The sequence below is a fragment of the Mustelus asterias genome, chromosome 2, assembly GCF_964213995.1.
Source record: "Mustelus asterias chromosome 2, sMusAst1.hap1.1, whole genome shotgun sequence".
Taxonomy (NCBI): Eukaryota; Metazoa; Chordata; class Chondrichthyes; order Carcharhiniformes; family Triakidae; genus Mustelus; species Mustelus asterias.
Window position 1 is genome coordinate 77269591 of NC_135802.1, and position 22924 is coordinate 77292514.

The following is a 22924-nucleotide window of genomic DNA, read 5'->3' on the forward strand; positions in this document are numbered from 1 at the left end:
CAACTATGAAAGCCCTCGACATTCTACTGCAAATTATAAATTCTGCAAAGTCTAAAATGGCTATTATTGCCTCCAGTAACTTCAATGAATCTTGCATATAACTATACCCCAATCCTTCCTACATCTGCTAATGAAGTTCTTCATTTTGCATAGGATTCATGTTTCTCTTACTGTTGTCTCATTTACCAAATTAAAATCCCTCCTTAACTATGTCTAACCAAAAAAGTAGGTAAACAAACTTCCAAGAACAAGAGGAGTGCAAAAAATGGTCAAACTCATTCCTGGTTTTCCTCAATGGGGTAGCACTAAGCATCTGCCTTTCCAAAATGGTATTGCTGAGAACTACAACTCATTACTTTGGGAGCCATGAACAGAGTGCAACATCCATACCAATTCAAGGAATTGCTCAATGGTTGTTCCATACTTGCACTACCCTTACACATTTTTGTACAAGTCGGAGTAGTACAGTAACCGGCAGCAAAATAAAACTGCAAACAATTCTCCTCCGAGTCAATTCTCTCAAATACCTAACAAACGATAAACCATTGAAAGAAGCTGCAATATCAACAATTTGTATTTACAGAATGTATTTTTTATTTGTTAATGAGGTATGGACATTGCTGGTTAGACCAACATTTATTGCCCATCCCTAACTGTCCATGAGAAAGTGGTGGTGTGCTGCCTCCTTGAACCGCTGAAGACCATGTGGTTTAGGAACACCCACAAGTGCTGGCAGGGACGGAGTTCCAGGATTTTGACTCAGCGACCGTGATGGAATGGCAATTGAGCTCCAAGTCAGGATCGTGTGTGACTTGAAGAGGAACTTGCAGGCGATGGGGTTCCCATGCATCTCTTCTGTTGTCCTCCTATGCACTAGAGCTCATGGGTTTGGAGCGGTTCAAACAGGCAGCCCACCACTGCCTTCTCAGGGGTAACTAGGGATGGGCCTAAATGCTGGCCTAGTTGGCAATGCCCACATCCCTCAAACGAATAAACAAACAGTGCTACTGACGGAGCCTTGGTCGTGAGTTGTTGCAGTGCATTGTGTAGATGATACATACTGCTGCCGCTGTGATAGTGGAGGGAATGAATGTTGAAGGTGATGGATGGGGTGCCAATCAAGCGGACTGTTTTGTACTGGATGGTGTCAAGCTTGAATACTGTTGGAACTGCACTCATCCAGGCAAGTGGATTTAAATTGATGATAGTGACAATGACTGGGTAACTGCACTGGCCTATTATTTCAAGAGGACTTCAAATATTGCCGAGACTGCTGAAATAAAGGTCTCCAGGCAGAACAATCAGAATCCTGGTATGAAAAAGTCTTTAGATTGTAACAACCAACACCTCTCCCCACAATAGAAATTGAAGTGGAGAGTTTTATTTTCCATTTGGCTACAAGACATACAGGTGTCATTTATTGAGCTAACTTCATTCAGGTAAATAAACATAACTCCATACATTAAAAGGGATTTGCATGCTGCATCACTTCGGTATAATTTCATCGTAAACATTCCTTAAACTATGACAGGTTTGTATTCTATACTTCACCCTGGGAGTATTTAAATTTGACATTAAATAGCCGAAGTAAAAACATTTTTTTTCCTGCAATAAGCAAAACATGAAAAACTAAGAAATATATTAACAAAGGGATGAGTCAGACATTCAGTTCCTTGAGCCTGTTCCACTGTTCAATGAGATCATGGTTGATCAGTATGTCAACTTCATTTACCTACCTTTGCTCTGTCTCTCATGCTGTTACCAAACAAAAATCTCGCAGTTTTGAACCTTTCACTTGGCCAGCATCCACAGCTTTTTGAGGGAAAGTTTCAGATGTCCACTCGCCTTTGCGTTAATAAGTGTTTTCAAAAATCATCCCAATCTGGTTAAGATTAATCTTGTTCCAGAGGAAATAGTTTCTACCTATCCCATCAAAATTTTAAATCATCTTAAACTCAATTGGATCACTCCTTTGCCTTCTACCTTTGAGCGAGCAAGCCTAGTTTAAGCAGTCTATCCTCATAATTCATCCTTTAGCACATCCTAACTGCACAGTCCTTGTTAAATCAAAGTCTTTCCTTCACACTGAGCATACTTTCTCCAACTTGTGTGGTAATTCATCATCAGTATTCTGCCCAAAGGTCATTCCTTGGCTTACCGTAGTTTTTCCATACTTCTCTCTATCCTGTGAGAGTCTTTTCATTTGCTAAAAACTTCCTTCAATTTTCAAGTCATCCAAGATTCAACTTCCATCCTCTTCTGTTTCTTCTTGAATCCTTAACTCCATGACATTTCTTGCCACTCTGGTTCCTCTTAAGGTGTGCTCTGACCAGACTCTCTCCCTGTTCCTAATTAATACTCAGCAAATTATTTTGTTCATTCACTCTCCAGAGCACCTCAGCATGTTACTTTTTCTGTCCAACAGATCCTTTCCATTCTCCTCCAAACCCACATTTCAAAGGTCCAAGTCTGACATCCATTCAAAGCACTCCAAATGAAGTAGCAGTATCACCTGCTCAAAACTGGACATTCATGAGGCTCTGTGAGCCATTAGCCACAGCAGATTTGCATTCAACAACAATCTGTAACGTCATGGACTGATATATCCCTCAACCTATCATTACCATCAAGGGATCAAACCTGGTTCCATGAAAAGTGTCACACAGGAACAGCTCAAGGAATACTTAAAAATGAGGTGTCACCTTGGTGATGTTACCACACAGGACTACATGTGGAAGCAGCATGTGAAAGACAGAGCTAAACCATCCCACAATCAACAGATCAGGTCAAAGCTCTGCAGTCATGTTAACTCCTGTTGTGAATGGTGGCGGACAATTAAACAACTGACTGGAGAACGGGAAGGCGCATCCTCAATGATGGGGTACTCCAGCACATTTGTGCAAAAGACAAGGCTAAAGCATTTGGAACCATCTTCAGTGTGAAATGCTGAGCAGATAATCCACTTCGGCCTCCTGCTGGGGTCCTGAGCATCACAGATGCCAGTCTTCAGCTAATTCGATTCACTCCATGTGATAAAAAGAAATCACTGATGGCATTGAACACTGCAAATGCTACGGGCCCCGACAACGTCCTGGAGTTCTGTGCTCCAGAACTAGCTGTTCCAATCCAGCCACAAAACCAGAATAAGGACAGAAATTGAAATATTTGCTGATCACTGCACTATTTTCTGCAGCATTCACAAATCTGTACATAAAGAAGTAGTCTGTGCCTACTGACTCCCCAAAGTCTGTCCACCATCTACGAGGCACAAGTCAGGTGTGTGATGGAACACTCTCCACTTGCCTGGATGAGTGCAGCTCCAACAATACAAGGTGGACTCTGGACAGGACAAATCAGCCCACTTGGATGGCAGCCGATCCAATACCTAAAACACTCACTCTCTCCCACTACCAATGCATAGTGACAGCAGTGCATACCAGCTACAAGATGCACTTCAGCAGCTCACCAAGGCTACTTCAACAGCATCTTCCAAAACCACAACCTCTACCTGCTAGAGCAACAGATGCATGAGAACACTGCCACCTGCATGTTCCCCACCAAGCCACAAACCATCCTTCACTGTCACTGGATGTCCCTGAACACTTTTTATAGCAATATTTGGCTTAGCCAGACACCAACATCCCATGAAAGAATAGACAAAATTAAGGTTACTGCTAATATCATGCTACATGGATCTGCAACAACTATTCCACTGTAGCCCTAAGCCAAAAATAGTCTTTCTAAATTTACATTTACTTGAGGTTGCAATGTTCTAACAAAAAGCGAGAAAAGTGGAGTCTGAAAAGTTTTAAGGGGTGCAGCAATTGCTAATGCATAGGTTAATAAATCATTCATTGATATGCATTTTGCTGCTTCAGTGCTGTGACAATTCTAATCCTTCTGTTTTCAATACTATAGCTTAGTCCAATGGCATGGAGATTCATGCTCTAGCCACTCCAGAAGTAAAGGTTTCCCTTTCTACACAACCTACTGTGTATTTTCCTCCATTTTTTGCTTTTTAAATGTTAAAATGCCCCTTCCTTGTTCTGCAGCATCTCTTAGTCAGGTCCCATGTCATTTCCAGTCTTACTGAAGCAGAATTACAGCAGTTCCCATGCAGAGGGCGTGCTTTGCCAAATATGAATAATTTAGAATTCTTTTTAAAAATGCATGCAATTCCATTACAGTAAGTACATTTCTAATGAGTGGAAGGGGAGACCTACATCGGTTTTTAGTGTTACTGACTTTACTTTTAAACTATCATGACCTACTTGAAGAAGTTTGCTTCATGAATGCTATCAAAACTGACAACAAATTTACTTCATAGATTTTGTCTGAGAACAACAAAAAGTAACTTAAAATTGTACAGCATCTTTAACCACAGAAAAATGTTCTAAGGTCCTCTGTAGGGAGAGAGTGAAATCAGGAATACTGCTGAAAAAAAAAAATTTTTTGTTAAAGCTTTTCATTTAGCACCCATCAGAACAATTAGCAAGAATATGAAATGTAAAAGGAACAATTTAGAAGAGAGTACTGATTGGTTGGCAAGTGGACTCTGATTGATAGCGGTGTTGTCATTATGCAGAATATACCAGTTGATGGTGACTAACAGTTAACTGTCAAGTATTGTTTGAAATTTAAACCAGACATCTTGACTGATTGGTCAAGAGATTGCACTGGGGAATGAACCAGCGAATGGTTCTCACTTACTTTGTTTAGTTGAAACAGGCACAATTGTACATGTTCTTTCTGTCTGCAAAGAACAGGGCCCTATGTAGTAATATGCGTAGCTTCCAGTACATGCCTTTACCAATCAGAATCTACTTGCCAGTCAGCCAGTCTAATGCAGTGTAACCCACTATTTCCTTTACAGTTGGCATTTTTGCAAATTGTCCTGTTGAATGAAAGGTGAAAAGCTTTGATAAAAAAATGTCTATTTCACCAGCAATATTGAAGTTCTATACTACCTAACAATTATTAACTCAAATAATTTGGGGAACGTATATCAAGCTATGGAGGTCGGTTCGAGGAAGAATGACAGAAGGTTTGGTCAGAAAGAAAGTTTTTGAGATGTTTATAATCAGTTGGCAATAAAACTTCTCTTCAGGGTAATATGCTCAATGCACCTGGGTCCAGTTGTTGATCAGCAAGATAGAAAAGGTGTTAATTTATGTGCAAAAGCCATTGTTCCAACGTATACCTAATTAACCATGATTCTGTGAACCTTTGTGCCCAGAGAGCATTCATTAGGAAAATGTGAGCACACAGCTCATCGTTTTCAGGCTTGATTTCAAAATCAGCCGAATGAATATTGTTCAATGCTCCAAAAGCAGAACACACCAACTGAAATGACTGCCAGAATCATTATCATAAAATAAAGATTAAAATAACTGCATTTAGCAAATTACAACTTTAATGTCTCCTCATTCAATAAAGGGTGGGCAGGGCAGGGGGAGAGAAGTGTCTTCAATATTCTCCTGATTTAAACAGGGGGTCAGAATAAATCTGCAAACAGGAAATGAGTTACATGATTAAGTCCCACAGGCACCAAAAGAGATGAATGACCAGCTGATCTTTCCTGGTGAACTAATGAGTAATGATTATTGGCCAGTACGCCAGACGTCTCCAGCTCTTTTTAAATAATGTTATGAGAGCTATTACATGAACCCAAATGGGTAGATGGGGCTTTAGTTTAATGTCTTGATGCAGCATTCCCTGCACTATACTGAAGTTTCAGCCTACTTCAGCAGTTTCCAAACTGCGGTTCTTGACCCCAATTGAGGATCACAAAAAGGGTTGCAAGAAGTAAAATCATGTTAATCTCCTCTGGTATTCAAAATAAATGAATGAGAAGGTGAAGTGCATGTTGTGACAACACACCTACTTCATTTAATTTTGGAAACATGCCTCACCAATATTTCCTTGTGAAATCTCTTATTGATTCCTCCACTGCCACCCCCCTCCAAAAAAAAAACAGGCAGTCGATACATCGATTTCTGAGGATCACAGAATCCCTACAGTGCAGTAGGAGGCCATTCGGCCCATCGAGTCTGCATCGACCACAATCCCACCCAGGCCCTATCTCCATAACCCCACGTATTTACCCAACTAGTCCCCCTAACACTAAGTGGTAATTTAGCCTGGCCAATCAACCTAACCCGCACATCTTTGGACTGTGGGAGGAAACCCACGTAGACACGGGGAGAATGTGCAAACTCCACACAGACAGTGACTCAAGCCAGGAATCGAACCCGCGTCCTTGGTGCTGTGAGGCAGCAGTGCTAACCACAGTGCCACATTGTTTTTTTCTGATTACACTAGCAGTCAAATGAATGCAATGACTTCTGTCCTGGAAGCAGTCTAGCAAGGAAAAATTATAATTTCTTCAAAACGTCTGTGGAAAATGTGATTACTTTTAAGAATGTTTGAAAGGGACTTGAGACTTTGCATCATTTGTAAACAGATCATTTGCAATTTTCCTGGATAATTAGAAGTACTGGTCCATGTGACCTGGTAATGCTTGACATGGAAGCAGAAGGAAGTTAAGAAAGAAGCCAGGTCGCTGGCAGAAACGAAGGAGAACTCTATGTAGAGGTGCTGGATGGTGAAGGCACTCAGCACACAGATGCAGAGAGAGAAAGCAAACAGGGACAGAAAAAAGAACACACAGAATCATTTTGAGAAGAAGCTCTCAGAAGGAAGTCAGTTTTTCGGTTTGTCAGGAAAGAAAGTAGGAGTTCTTGGAGGTAATGCGAACGCTGACTAAAAGGGTCTGAATCCTGGAATGCTGCATGAGTAGCTCGGAGATGCTGAAGAGCTGGATGTTTTCCCAGAAATAGCCAAACCACGAACCAAAGTGTTATTGCTTGGTTGGCTGAAATCCAACTCTGGAAAGATACAAGATTGGCACGGTCATGACCCACGGAAGAGACAGTTCATAGAACTGAGCCTTGCTGATGATAAATCATAGCCATGAAACTCAAAGGTGAAAGCTGTTGTCAGATGGGACTCCTGGCCTTCCGTATGAATAAAGATCAGTGTATTTGGAACTGTGTAGCTATGTAATGCTAAACAAACTGAAGAGGAATGCTTTGATTGCATAACATGCATCTTGGTTATATTGACCATTTAAAGTGAAATTTACCCTTATCTCAAGTATCATTTACCTAAAAACTCAAGTCTAATTTGTGTTGGATCGAATTTGTTTGAAAGAAAAAGCCATAAAAATGAAATCTTGTAATTTCTTCATTTGGGGACTGTTTGGTACTTTTGGTTTACAGTTCCCCCCCACAGGGATCGTAACCTCTTTTAAAAGCTACACCTAAGTGACAGTCATACTGATAAGTAATGGCCCTTGTTTCGAACTACAAAAACATTTTTATGCAGAGCTTGCACCTCCAGCTGATTCTGTTGCAAATGAGAAACCAGAAAGTAAGAAACATGATCGTGACTATGACGAGGCCTTCCTGAACATGGGTTCACAAGTGTTTTTGCCAAACGCAAAGGAAAGTCAAAATACCTCATTTGTCTCAAGTTCCTGTCCAGCAAAAGAATGAAGGCAAATAAAGTGACAATTGGAAACCAGTCAGTGGGAAACCATCAAGAAATCAAAATAATTCCTTCAGCATAGACAGGCTAACAATACCAATTATTTTTTTACTTGCTAAGAAAGCACATCAATATTAGTCATTCCACTAATGATGTCAAATAAATACAGAATTCATTTAGCCACGCAGAATATAATCAGTTCTATAATCCGAAACAATACTCTCCTGCTCCTCATTTCAAGTTAAGAGAAGAAATTCACTGGACTGAAACACAGTGATTTATTCACATACAGCAGTCATCTTTCTGCACATGCCATTCATAAACACTGAAGAGACCAACTAGCAAATCTAGCGAGTGGGGTTTTTGATCAGACCTAGTCTGGAGTATGGAATTCAGCTTTGGACACCATCGCTGAAACTTAGGCTTTGAACAGAGTACACCACAGATATATTAGAAGGAGAACAGGACTTAGTGAGTTAAGGTACGAGCATGAGCTGCATAAACCTGGCTTGCATCCCCTTACGCTGAGAATGCAGAGGGATGATCTAATTGAGGTGTTTGAACTTTAAAAAGGATTGGATATTGTAGATGTGAAGAAACTATTTGATCACTTGGGCAAATCAAAGATAAGAGGGCCATTTAGGAGTGAAAACAGAAGGCACATTTTCGACACAATGGGTACTGGAAATTGTGAACTAATTCCCCCAAAAGACTCTCGATGTTATGACCATGAGAACTTGATTTGATTTGTCACATGTATTAGTATACAGTTAAAAGTATTGTTTCTTGCCCAATATATAGTCAAAGCATGCCGTACATAGAGAAGGAAAGAGAGGGTGCAGAATGTAGTGTTACAGTCATAGCTAGGGTGTAGAGATGGATCAACTTAATACGAGGTAGGTCCATTCAAAAGTTTGATGGCAGCAGGGAAGAAGCTGTTCTTGAGTCGGTTGGTACTTGTCCTCAGATTATTGTATCTTTTTTCCGACGGAAGATGATGGGAGAGGGGATGGCCCGACTGCATGGAGTCCTTGATTATGCTGGCTGCTTTTCCGAGGCAGCGGAAGTCTAGACCGAGTCAATGGATGGGAAACTAGTTTGCGTGATGGACTGGGCTTCGTTTACGAGCCTTTGCAGATTTTTGCAGTCTTGGACAGATCAGGAGCTATACTAAGCTGTGATACAACCAGAACGAATGCTTTCTATGGTGCATCTGTAAAAGTTGGTGAAAGTCATAGCGGACATGCCAAATTTCCTTAGTCTCCTGAGAAAGTAGCGGCGTTGGTGGGCTTTCTTAACTGTAGTGTCGGCATGGGGGGACCAGGACAGATTGTTGCTGATCTGGACACCGAAAAACCTGAAGCTTGGAACCATTTCCATTGCATTCCCATTGATATAAACAGGGGCATGTTCTCCTTTATGCTTCCTGAAGTCGATGACTATCTCCTTTGTTTGTTGACATTGAGGGAGAGATTATTGTTGTCGCACCAGTTCACCAGATTCTCTATCTCATTCCTGTACTCTGTCTCGTCATTGTTTGAGATCCGACCCACTACAGTGGTGTCATCAGCAAACTTGAAAATCGAGTTGGAGGGGAATTTGGCGCCACAGTCATAGGTGTATAAGGAGTATAGGAAGGGGCTGAGGACACAGCCTTGTGGGGCACCAGTGTTGAGGATGATCGTGGAGGAGGTGTTCCAAGACCAAGATAGGTCGCTTTTGTCATGTTCGGGCACCCCGGTGGATAAATAGAGTTTATGTGCTGTTCAGACATTCTGACTGGAAAGACAGGATCATGGGACTCAATCACCCCTCCTGTTTCTTTGTTCCCATCTCCTTCCGTGATACCGCTCAGCAAGAAACTAAAATTACATGTAGTGTTCTATTTACTTCCAATCTAATAAAGTGCTAGTCTGCATAATTAAAAGGTAGAATTAGGCTTCTCAAAGGGGAAACCTCCTTGGAGGGGTGCAACTTCCTACCACCACAGAGATATTTCATACCCCTGCCAACTTCCCTGCTGTGGGGTTATCAGCATGTGGGAGGCAGATTACCCCGCCTCTGCCAGTCTGTTACACCAGGCTAGGGACGGCATCTTACAGCAGCAAACTGTGGGGCCTGCTGCATTGGCAGGAAGCCAACAGCTACTCAGCTGACTGAAGAAAGTAACATATTTTCACTGGAACAAATCACATATTACCACTAGGGAATGCATGACCACACTCCTGTTTGATAATTATAGCTCTTAAATCCTCTCTGCCGTCAGCAGGCAGCACAGGTTCAGCATCTGAACTGGGCAAATGGTGCAAAAGCTGAGGTATTATTTTCATCATTGGCATGTTATTTGCAAGCACCTGCTCTCCAAATTAAGGGGAAAAACAGGGACACAAATGAGAGCATTCTAGCCCTTTCCACCACAAATCTGCCAGAATAATATTAAAATGAGCTTGGAAAACTCAAGACCATTGCCCAAAGGAATAAGGACAGGATAAAATTAATTGGCCTAATACATTGTGCTTTTTAAACATGAATGGATTTGACATAAAAATGCAAAATACTTTAATCAGAAACAGTAACTGATTTACAACCAGATGTGGTCAACTTTAATTATGCCACAAAAACCTTTAATTTGCTGAAAAAGGTTTGAAAACTATTTTGGAAACAGGGCATTAGAATAAGATAATAGGTAATAAAGCTTACCTGTTCCAACCAGACATCAGATTCTTCATCTGAAGCCCAGAGAATCATTGTTTTGTCCATTGATGCAGACAACAAGGACATGGGTTGTTCAAGTCTGCCATCTGTCGGAAAAGCAAGTATATTCATCAGTTAAAAGGTTAGGGCACAGGCAGAACCCCCCATGCTCTTGCCTGAATAGTGCTGAGGGATCTTTAACATCCATCCACGAGGACAGAAAGAGCCTCAGTAAAATCCATCCAAGCTTTGGCAATCTCAACTGTGCAACATTCCCCAAGCATTGCACTGAAGAGCCAGCCTTAATTACTGGCTCACATTTTTGCTCTCCCCATCTTAACAAGACACTGAATACTCATCAGTTCCCTGAGTATTATAAAGAAAAACTGTTACACTTTCAAACATCTTACACAGACAAACACTTGCAAACTATTATTTCAAGCCACGTACTCAGTTTAGTTACGAGCTTAGTTTTCTTCTAGGTTGAACACAAGATCTGATGAGGAGTCATCGACCTGAAACATTAACTGTTTCTCTCTCCACGGATGTTGCCTGACCTGCAGAATGTTTCTTTTATTTTTATTTCTGTATTATAGCAGTATTTTGCTTTTGCAATTTCAATAGGTTACAGAAGCCACAGTGCAGGAAAACAAGCGCTTCTTTGCATAAGGCCGGTTAGCCCGACTTCGGTCATTGACAAGATTTTAGAGTTCATTATTAAAGATGAGATCGCAGGGTACTTGGAAGTGCATGATAAAGTAGGACTGAGTAAGCGCGTCTTCGTCAAGGGGAGGTCATGTCTGACAAATCTGTTAATAAGTAAGTTAGATAAAGGAGAACCAGTGGACGTGATTTATTTAGATTTCCAGAAGGCCTTTGACAAGGTGCCGCACAGGAGACGTAAATAAGTTAAGTATCCATGGTGTTAAGGGTAAAATCCTGGCATGGATAGAGGATTGGCTGACTGGCAGAAGGCAGAGAGTGGGGATAAAAGGATCTTTTTCAGGATGACAGCCGGTGACTAGTGGTGTGTCTCAGGGGTCAGTGCTGGGCCCACAACTTTTCAAAATATAGATTGACGATTTGGAGGAACGAACTGAAGGCACTGTTGCTAAGTTTGCAGATGATACAAAGATGTGTAGAGGGACAGGTAGTATTGTGGAAGGGCGGGGGCGGATCTGCAGAAGGACTTGGACAGGCTAGGAGAGTGGGCAGAGAAGTGGCAGATGGAATACAATGTGGAAAAGTGTGAGGTTATGCACTTTGGAAGGAGGAATGGAGGCATAGACTATTTTCTAAATGGGAAAATGCTTAGGAAATCAGAAACACAAAGGGACTTGGGAGTCATTGTTCAAGATTCTCTTAAGGCTAACATGCAGGTTCAGTCAGCAGTTAGGAAGGCAAATGCAATGTTAGCATTCATGTCAAGAGGGCTAGAATACAAGAGCAGAGATGTACTCCTGAGGTGGTATAAGGCTCTGGTCAGACCCCATTTGGAGTATTGTGAGCAGTTTTGGGCCCCATATCGAAGGAAGGATGTGCTGGCCTTGGAAAAGGTCCAGAGGAGGTTCATAAGAATGATCTCTGGAATGAAGAGCTTGTCGTATGAGGAACGGTTGAAGACTCTGGGTCTGCATGCATTGGAGTTTAGAAGGATGAGGAGGGGTCTTATTGAAACTTACAGGATTTCAAGGGCACAACCTTGAAATGTGCCCTTGAGGGGACATTTCAAGGTTGTTCCCTCAAGAGCACAACCTCAGGCTAAAGGGACAATCCTTTAAAACAGAGAAGAGGGGGAATTTCTTCAGCCAGAAGTGGTGAATCTGTGGAACTCTTTGCCGCAGAAGGCTGTGGAGGCCACGTCATTGAGTGTCTTTATGACAGAGATAAATAAGTTCTTGATTAATAAGAGGATCAGGGTTATGGGGAAAAGGCAGGAGAATGGGGATGAGAAAAATATCAGCCATGATTGAATGGCGGAGCAGACTCGATGGGCCGAGTGGCCTAGTTCTGTTTCTATGCCTTATGGTCTTATAATGGGAAACCCACAAACGTAAATACAAAATTAGAAATTTGCAAGTCTCTTAATTTCATGCATTTCCTTAGCCAATTAAACTGAAGAAACCTTACCTAGACAAGCAGAGGCCAGATTAGGACATGAAATTTAGAATATTTAATCTAATGGATTTTCACAGTAACTTAGAATCATACAGCGCAGAAGAAGCCCTTCGGCCCATCGAGTCTGCACCGAGACATAAGAAACACCTGAAATCCCACCCAATCCCATCTACCAGCACTTGGCCCATAGCCCTGAATGTTATGATATGCCAAGTGCTCATCCAGATACTTTTTAAAAGGATGTGAGGCAACCCACAATTCATTGCACTGTTAATACAACCCTACTTGTGACTAATAAGTAAAATAAATGAATATCATCATTATCAAAATAAAGATTGAAAAAGAACACACAAACATGCAAAATAGGGGCAGAAGTAAGCCATTTGGTCCCTCGAGCCTGCTCCACCATTCAATAAGATCATGGCCAATCTGTTTGCATTTCGAGTACCACATTCCCATCTATCGCCAATAACCTTTGATTTCCTTGACTAACAAGAATCTATCTAGCTCTGCCTTAAAAATATTCAATAACCCCACTTCCACCACCTTCTGAGGCAGAGTGTTCCAAAGTCGCATAACCCTCCAAGAGAAAAAAATTCTCATCTTTGTCCGTTAAGGGCGACCCCTCATTTTAAAACAATGTCCCTAGTTCTGAACTCACCCACAAGAAGAAACATCCTTTCCACATCCACCTTGTCAAAACTATTCAGGATCTTATATACTTCAATCAAGTCACCCCTCACCCTTCTGAACTCTCGTGGAGACAAGCTCAGTCAGTCTGACCTTTCATCATAAAACCTGCTATTTCCTACAGGCTTCTACAGATGCACCATAGAAAGCATTCTTCCTGGTTGTATCACAGCTTGGTATGGCTCCTGCGCTGCCCAAGACCGCAAGAAACTACAAAGGGTCGTGAATAAAGCCCAGTCCATCAGGCAAACTGGTCTCCCATCCAACGACACTGTCTACACTTCCTGCTGCCTCGGAAAAGCAGCCAGCATAATCAAGGATCCCATGCACTCCGGACATTCTCTCTTCCACCTTCTTCCATCGGGAAAAAAATACAAAAGTTTGAGGACACATACCAACCGACTCAAAAACAGCTTCTTCCTTGTTGCTATTAGACTTTTGAATGGACCTACCTCACATTAGGTTGACCTTTCTCTAAATCCTAGCTATGACTGTAACACTACATTTTGAACTCTCTCCTTTCCGTCCCTATGTATGGTATGCTTGGTCTGTATAGTGCATAAGAAACAATACTTTGCACTGTATACTAATACACGTGACAATAATAAATCAAATCATCAATCTCGTAAACTTTCTCTGAACCACCTCAAATGCATTTACATCCTTCCTTAAATAAAAAGACCAAAACTACACACAGTATTCGAGATGTGTTCTCACCAATGCCCTGTATAACATTCTTACTTTTATGTTCAATTCTTCTCATAATAAAGGATATCATTCAATTAGACTTCATAATTACGTGCTGTACCTGCATGCTAAATTTCTGTAACTCATGCACTAGAACACCTAGATCCCTCTGTACCTTGGAATTCTGCAATCGTTCTCTGTTTAAATAATACTTTTTTATTCTTCCTGCCAAAGTGAACAACTACACATTTTCCTACATTATACTCCATCTGCCAGATTTTTGCTTGCTCACTCAACTTATCTGTATCCATCTGCAAATTCCTTATGTCTTCTTCACAACATTTTTTCCTACCATCTTTTTGTCACCTGCAAATTTAGTTATCATGTCTCCCCTCATCTAAGTCATTGATCTAAATTGTAAAACGTTGAGGCTCCAGCACGGACTCCTGTGGGACTCCACTCATCACATCCTGCTGATCAGATAAAGACCCACTTATGTAAAATGTTTTCTGCCAACCAGCCAACCTTCTATCAATGCTAATATGTTACCCCTGCACCATGAGTACAGCTCTCCTTGATCCGCTGCACATGTTACCCCTTCAAAGAACTCCAAATAAATTGGTTAAACATAATTTCCCTTTCACAAAACCATGCTGACTGTTCCCGAATACCTTGAGATTTCCCGAAGTGCTCGGCTATAACTTCTTTATTGACTGATTCTAACACCTTCCTCACAATGGACATCAAGCTAACTGGCCTTTAGTTTCCTGTTTTTTGCCTGTCGCCCTTCTTGAATAGGGGGATTATATTTGCTACTTTCCAGTCTGATGGAAACTTCCCAGAATCTAAGGAATTTTGAAAATTAGCACCTGCTAGCTCATTAGCCACCTATTTTAAGACCCTAAAATGAAGTCCATCAGGAACAGGAGACTTGTCAGCCTGCAGCTCCATCAGTTTTCTCACTTCCCTTGTGACTGTAATTTCACCAAGTTCCTCTCTCCCTTCCAGCTCCTGATTCAGATTCCTGATTTACTGAAATGTTTCTTGTATCTTCCATAGTGAAGACAGATGCAAAATATTTGTTCATTCCATCTGTAATTTCCTTATTATCTGCTTTAACTTCCTATTCTCACTCTCTAGAGAACCAAAGCTCATTTACCATGCTCTTTTCCTTTTTTAGATACCTGTAGAAACAACTGCTACCCATTTTTACATTTCTAGCTAGCTTGCTCTCTCACTTATTTTTTTCCCCTGATTAATCTTGTAGTCATTTTCGGCATTCTTTATATTCTAACCAATTATCTGACCTGCTACTCATCTTTGTGCAGTTACACAAATTTGATGCTTTCTTTAACTTCTTCAGTGGGTGGGAGGTGGGTCCTCCCTTGAGAATTTGTCTTTATAGATGGAATATACCTATTTTGAAATATTCCTTTAAATGTCTGCCACTGCTTCTCTATTGATCCATCCCCTAGCCTAGTATTCTAGTTCACTTCAGCTAGCTCAGCTTTCATGCCATTGTCATTGCCTTATGTAAGTTTAAAATACAAGTCTTAGACCCACTATTTTCCCTTTCAAACTGGATGTAAAATGTAATCATATTGTGGTTGTTGCCATCTAGGCGTGCTTTTACTTTCAGGTCATTAATTAATCCTGTCATATTACACAATACCAAGACTAATATAACCTACTTTCTGGTTGGTTCCAGTACGTGCTGCTCTAAGAAACTATCTCAAAAGCATCCTATGAACTTCTCATCCAGGCAACTACTGCCAAAGGGTCATCTGGACTCGAAACATCAGCTCTTTTCTCTCCTTACAGATGCTGCCAGACCTGCTGAGATTTTCCAGCGTTTTCTCTTTTGGTTTCTGCCAATTTGATTTGTCCAGTTTATTTGTAGATTAAAGTCACCCATGATTATTGCTGTTCCTTATCACAAGCACCCAATATTCCTTCTCGCATACTTTGTCCTACATTGTTGTTACTGTTAGGGACCTGGAGACCACTGCCATTAGTGACTGTAGTCCACTCCCACTAGGGACAAAACTGGTCCACCGGTGCAAGTTCTAAATTGGGGCAATGCAAATTTTGATGGAATTAGACAGGAGCTTGCAAGGGTTGATTGGAGTAGTTTGTTTGAGGGCAAAGCAACCTCAGCAAGTGGGAGGCCTTTAAAAGTGAAATAGCCATAGTTCAGGGTCTATGTGTTCTTGCTAGAGTGAAGGGCAAGGCTGGCAGGAGTAAGGAACCCTGGATGCATGGGAGATCATGCCTTACAAATTTGTTAAGAGTTCTTTGATGAAGTGACCAGGAAGGTTGATGAGGGCAGGGAAGTAGACATAGTCGATATCGACGTCAGTCAGGCCTTTGATAAAGTTCCACATGGAAGGTTAGATCACATGGAATCCAGGAAGAGCTGGCAAATTTGAGAGACAATTGGCTTGATGGTAGGAAGCTAAGGGTAATGGTGGAAGGATGCTTGTCAGACTGGAGGCCTGTGACTAATGGTGTACCTCAGGTGTCAGTGCTGGGCCCATTGCTCTTTGTTATCTTTCAACGATTTGGATGAGAATGTACAAGGCATGATCAGTAAGTTTGCAGATGACACTAAAATAAGTTGTATTGTAGACAGTGAGGAAGATTATCAAAAATTGCAGCAGGATCTTGATCAGCTGGGGAAGTGGATCGAGAAATAGCAAATGGAGTTCAATACAGATAAGCATATGAAGCATTTTGGAAAGTCAAATCAAGGTAGGACTTTCACGGTGAATGGTAGGATCTGAGGGAGTATCGTGGAAGAGAGGGACCTTGGAGTTCAGGTGCACAGTTTTCTAAAGGTGGAGTCACAGGAAGATAGGGCAGTGAAGAAGGCTTTTGGCATGCTGGCCTTCATCAGTCAGGGCATTAAGTATAGAAGTTGGGATGGTAGTTGCAGTTGTATAGGACGTTGGTGAGACCGCACCCGCGTATTGTGTCCAATTTTAGTCGCCTTGCTATAGGAAAGATGTTATTAAACTGGAGAGACTGCAGAAAAGATTTACAAGGATGTTGCCAGGACTCAAGGGACTGAGTTATAGAGAGAAAGTGGACATGTTAGGACTTTTTTCTTTGGAGTGTAGGAGACTGAGGGGTGATATTATAGAGATGTATAAGATCATGAGGGGCATGGATAGGGCAAATGCACTCAGTCTTTTTCCCAGGATTGGGGAATCAAGAACTAAAGGGCATAGGTTTAAGTTAAGAAGAGAAATAATTAATGGGAACCTGAGGAGCAACTTTTTTTTTTACACAGAGGGTGGTATATGTGGAATGAGCTGCCAGAGGAAGTGGTTGAGGCAGGGACATTGACAACCTTTAAAAGGCATTTGGCCAGATATACAGATAGCAAAGATTTAGAGGAATATGGGCCAAATGCAGGCAAATGGGGTTAGCTTAGATGGACATTTTGGTCGGCATGGACCAATTTGGGCCTAAGGGCCTGTCTCCGTGCCGTAGATTCTATGACTTCCCCTACTGTTCCTCATCTCAACCCAAACAGATTCTACGTTCTGATCTCCTGAACTAAGGTCGTCTTGAATTATTGCACCAATTAACTTAATTAATAGTGCTATCCCTCCACCTTTACCTAGCTTTCTATTCCATCTTAAATGTCATATATCTCTCAATATTCAGGATGCAATCTGGGTCATCCTGCAGCCATGTCACTGTAATGGCTATCAGGCCATATTTATTTACCTCATTGTATCCTATCAATTCAATTACTTTGTTATGACTGCTATTTACATTCAGGTACAGAGCCTTTAGTTTTGTCTTTTTGTTATCTTTGTAACATCTAGTCCTGATTGTTGGTGCATTCTGGGGTTTTATTTTCTCTGTCCCTTCCTGTCATTCTCTCACTCTCATTTTCCAGCTTACTATTTCCTTCTCTTACCTGGTATCTGCCCTTTGATATACCACGTCTTCCCACATTTGATCCCTTGTTCTCACAATTTAGCTTAAAGCCCTCTCTACTTCTCTAGTTATACGGTCCACAAGAACACTGGTCCCAACAGATGTAGACTATCCCAACAATATAGCCTCCCCAACTTTCCCCAATATTGGTGCCAGTGCCCCACAGATCAGCCTCACCTGATGAAGGAGCAGCGGTCCGAAAGCTCGTGCTACCAAATAAACCTGTTGGACTTTAACCGGGTGTTGTGAGACTTCTTACTGTGCCTACCCCAGTCCAACACCGGCATCTCCACATCATGCCCACAAACCAAAACACACATTTACCACACCAGTCTTTGACCAATTTTAATGTACCTTATGGCAATTTGCGCACGGCCCATTTAATAATCCAGAGATTATAATCTTTGAGGTTCTGTCAAGCTCCTCACATTCGCTATGCAGAACCTCTATCTTAATTCTCCATATGTCATTGGTATTGATGGGCCATGGCAACTGGTATCCCTGGCAAGTTCCTCTCCAGCCCTGAGCAGATACCCCAAACTATGGCAGGCAATACAGCCTTCTAGAGTCACGCTCTTTGCTGCAGAAAACGGTGGCCCCTCATTGAACAGAAATACAGGATTAAGAGAGATAACAGACAATGATGGAATGAAACTCCACGCTTATAAAAATGAATGTTCAGCACAAGAGTGTTTAACAGTAATGAAAAACTTTAATTTACTATTTTTTTATTCATTCATGGGACATGGGCATCACTGGCTGGCCAGCATTTATTGCTGATTCCTCGCTGCCCTTGAGAAGGTGGTGGTGAGCTGCCTTCGTGAAAACCTGCAGTCCACGTACTGTGGGTTGACCACAACGCCATTAGGGAGGGAATTCCAGGATTTTGACCTAGCGACTGCGAAGGAACAGTGATATATTTCCAAGTCAGAATGGTGAGTGACTTGGAGGGGAACTTGTAGATGGTGGTGTTCCCATGTATATGTTGCCCTTGTCCTTCAAGAAGGAAGTGGTCCTGAGTTTGGAAGGTGCTGTCTAAGGATCTTTGGTGAATTGCTGCAGTGCATCTTGTAGATATTACACACTGCTGCTACTGAGTGTTGGTGGTGGAGGGAGTGGATGTTTGTGGATGTGGTGCTAATCAAGCAGGCTGCTTTGTCCTGAATGGTGTCAAACTTCTTGAGTGTTGTTGGAGCTGCACCCATTCAGACAAGTGGCGAGTATTCCATCACACTCCTGATTTGTGCCTTGTAGATGGTGGATAGGCTTTGGGGAGTCAGGAAGTGAGTTACTCGCTGCAGTATTCCGAGCCTCTTTTAGCCACTGTGTTTATGTGACAAGTCCTGTTGAGTTTCAGGTCAATAGTAACCCCAAGGATGTTGACAATGGGAGATTCAGTGATGGTAACACCATTGAATGTCAAGGGGTGGTGGTTAGAATGTCTCTTATTGGTGCTGGCCATTGCCTAGCATTTGTGTGGCACGGATGTTATTTGCCACTTGTCAGCCCATGCCTGGATATTGTCCAGATCTTGTTGCATTTGAACACGGACTGCTTCAGTATCTGAGGAGTCACAAATGATGCTGAGCATTGTGCAATCTTTAGTAAACATCCCCACTTCTGACCTTATAATGGAGGGAAGGTTATTGATGAAGCAGCTGAAATTGTTGGGCCTAGGACACTTCCCTGAGGGACTCCTGCAGAGACGTCCTGGAGCTGAGATGACTGACCCTCCACAACCACAACCATCTTTCTATGTGTCAGGTATGACTCCAACCATTGGAGAGTTTGCCCCCCTGATACCCATTGATTCCAGTTTTGCTAGGGCTACTTGATGCCACACTTGTTTGACAAGCCCCAACTTCTTTGACATGTTTAGTGAATATCTATCATGCAAGTACCACAAATTCACATCCTTCTAAATATCGGAGTGCCAAGTCTCTTGGTGAAGTACCAATGTGATCAACCTTCAAGTTGGCCTGCTCCTGCTGACTACTACTTTGTCAAATCCATGTTGACTACAATGTCTGGATGTTCAATGCTGTTGTCTGATTTACTGGCTATAATAACAAGCGTGGAAAGAAAAATTCAAGCCAATTTTTATAATATCTCAAATCTAGACTCAGAGGGAAGGGAAACACTAACACAAGTTACATTTCAAGAACCAATCAGGAGCATAATAAACATGGGGTATTAAATACCTTCTCCAATCATTCACTGTCCACATGCAGCAGACCTATATCACAACACTGATGGTGGTAATTGGTGTTGCTGCATTTAGTTTCATTTTAAGTAGTAATTAGAGATTGCTGTTTAATGATTGTCTGAAGATGTTCAATTCATCTGCCTTACAGATTCAGTTTATAGCAACTCCCTTATATTTGTTTTAATCAATCTGCCTTCATAACAAGAAATTGACTTCCCCAGAATAAATCCAGTCACTGTTCTAAGCAATCTCCAATGTATCAATATTCTTGTGAAGGCAATGTGAGACTTACACATCATCTCAAATGTGGCTTCGCTAATGAACCATGCAGGATCAAAATCACTTATACACAATAGACCCCTAACGATTAATCTTCTACCATGTCAGTTTTGGCTCAGTGATTTGCTTTTATTATGACCTTATTTGGCTTGCATCACCACTTTTAATGATTTGTGAAATAAAGATTCCAAAATACTGATAGAATTAAGGGGCAGAGATAACAGATGGCAGATTTTAAAAAAAATCTCTAACACTAATAAACGTTTGAAGGAATGAAAGTCCAGCTTTAAAAGGTTAATTTTTCAGGGATTTTTCAGGAGGTTGTTCCGCAGTAACGATCACTTGTCACTTTAAAAACTCATTTACTCATGAATGCATCAGTTCTAACTTTTTCAGCCGTCTTTAGTTTAGAAACTGGGTATCCTATGCACATAGCATTCATTTTGGTGCGCTAACTATTGGCAGAGACTGGAATAGCACACCATGTAGTGGAGCAGGTTACCCCTGACAACAACTTCTCAATTGTGGGGAGCAGAAGATTCTTCCCAATTTACATCAATACAGCGCCAGAGGATTTACATGTCGCTAATGTTATACCTTTATTTAAGAAATGGAGATAAAACAAGACCAGGGCCCCACAAATCAGTCAGTTTAATATTGGTAGTTTTAAAATAATAAAATTCCTACCAAGGAGACAACAGAAAAAACGTTCAGAAACCAAAATTAAAATAACAAATAGTTAAATGGATTGCAAAAGAGAAAGCCTCGCTTTTCCAACCTCACTGAATTCTTTTAGTGTAGGGCAATTCCGTAGATTTAATATACCTGGATTTCCAAAAGGCCTTCAATTAACATAATAAACTAATGAATAAAGTCAGAGCATGTGGAATGAAGGGAAAATTAGCAGGATGGATTGCCACCTGTCTGAAATCTGTGAGTAGGGTTGTTATTCAGAGTGCCATAAGGTTCAAGGTTAAGATCACTATTGCTTAGAATTTACATTAATAATTTAGATTTTGGGGCAAGAAAAACTGTTTTTAAACGTGGAGGACACCAAATGGAGGAATACTGCAACCAATTTCAAGACAACATTAATATGCATGAAGAATGGCCAAATAACTGGCAAATTAATTTCAACATGGGTAAATGTGACATTTTGAAAAATAAAGGGACATTTCATAAGGGAAATAAAATCTAAATGGGGTTGGGGAGCAAAGAAATCTGAGAGTATCTGAAATACACAAATCACTAAAGGTGTTGATACAGGCCAATAAGGCCATAATAAAAGCAAACCAAGCACAACAGTCCAGCTCGACAGTACTGCAAAATAGAGTGCTTAACTCTAGGAATGTTTAAGTGAAGAAATTTGGTTTTGAGGGAGGAGGCACTGTTCTGTTCTTTTGCAGGATAAAGAATGACATGAGAGGGGGAAATTGGAGATAGCGAGGCCTGCGGAATGAAGCCTAGCAACATTAATTAGATGAGCAAGTAGGTGATTGGATGTGCGTTGTAAAGGGTTTTTTCTCTTTAAGCTGGGACTCTAAACTTTCTCTCAAGCATTCACAGTATCTTACCTTTATAAAAGGGAGGCTGCCAATGTAATCCATAAACCCAGTTTTCATGACCAGCCAGCACAGTTTCCAAAGTTACTGCGTATGTCACCACTCCCTCTAAGGGGAAAGAAAAAAAATCAATTACTTAATTGAAAGGAACAATGATAGAGTCACCCCACTAGCTAATAGTTTGAACACTTGAATCTGCATAAAATTAAGAATCAGAACAAACACATTTTTATAAGTCAAAAATAATAAGCTGCCAGATATCTACATATTTTAAAAATTGTATCTTTGAGGTTTTTTGTTGCATGCACAATTTGCCCTAATGAGATATCTGAAAATACTTTTTAAAAAATGCTTGTTTATATTCTAGTGTATGATTGCAAGAATCCGCGTGCAAAGTATTGATTATGTAGAACCCATCAGCCCCACTACTCTGATCTGGACCCTCATAACTCCTTGAAATTGTATCGAACTTTGAACTAAAAGTACATGTTTGTTTGGTGACAAGGGACTATCATTTTATAATTCATGGCAACCCTCCACCTTGTACTTTATTCAGCCAGTCTTGGAAACTCTGTAATGGGAACACAATTTCCAGAGAAATGGAATAGAATCAGTTACTATAAATAAAGTTGTTGAAAATAAAACATGAAACGTGCAATAAACTTTTAATTATCTGCAATAATATTATACTAATGAAAAGTTTAGGATTTTTGTATTAATCAGCGCAAGTTGAACTTTCAATTTCAAGCACCAGGTGTCAGCAAACACACGCTCAATAAAAACTCTTTTTAATCACCTCAACAACGTGCCTTACTCCAGAGAGTACTCCCAATCCACCAAGGCAACATTCCCACATTCTGTTCAAAGGTCACAGACATGAAATGTTAACTGTGTTTCTTTCTCCACGGATACTGCCAGACCGACTGAGTATTTCCATCATTTTCTGTTTTGATTTTAGACTTCCAACATCTGCAGTATTTTGCTTTTGTATTCCCACTTTCACACAAGTCACATCATGACCAATCTAAGCGAGGCTGTTAATTTAGTTCCAAATTAGAAGCATTTATTTTGCTGTTGGTCTATGGTGATGACCTTTGACCCAAAGCAGCACAGTAAGGAAAACCTGTAATTTCTTTAAAATGTTTGTGGAATCTGTAATTAGTTTCAAGAACGTTTGAAAGAACTTTTA

At 41.0% G+C, this 22924-nt stretch overlaps 1 protein-coding gene across 1 annotated transcript in view; it reads right to left on the reverse strand.

Moving 5' to 3' along the window:
- Positions 1-22924, reverse strand: part of elp2 (elongator acetyltransferase complex subunit 2) — a 138040-nt gene that overhangs the window by 80031 nt on the left and 35085 nt on the right. The window contains exons 9-10 of the mRNA XM_078237588.1: positions 21748-21843; positions 10249-10349 (exon numbers count right to left, since the gene is read on the reverse strand). Of these exons, the coding sequence (XP_078093714.1) occupies positions 10249-10349; positions 21748-21843 (197 nt within the window). The remainder of the gene's footprint in view (positions 1-10248; positions 10350-21747; positions 21844-22924) is intronic.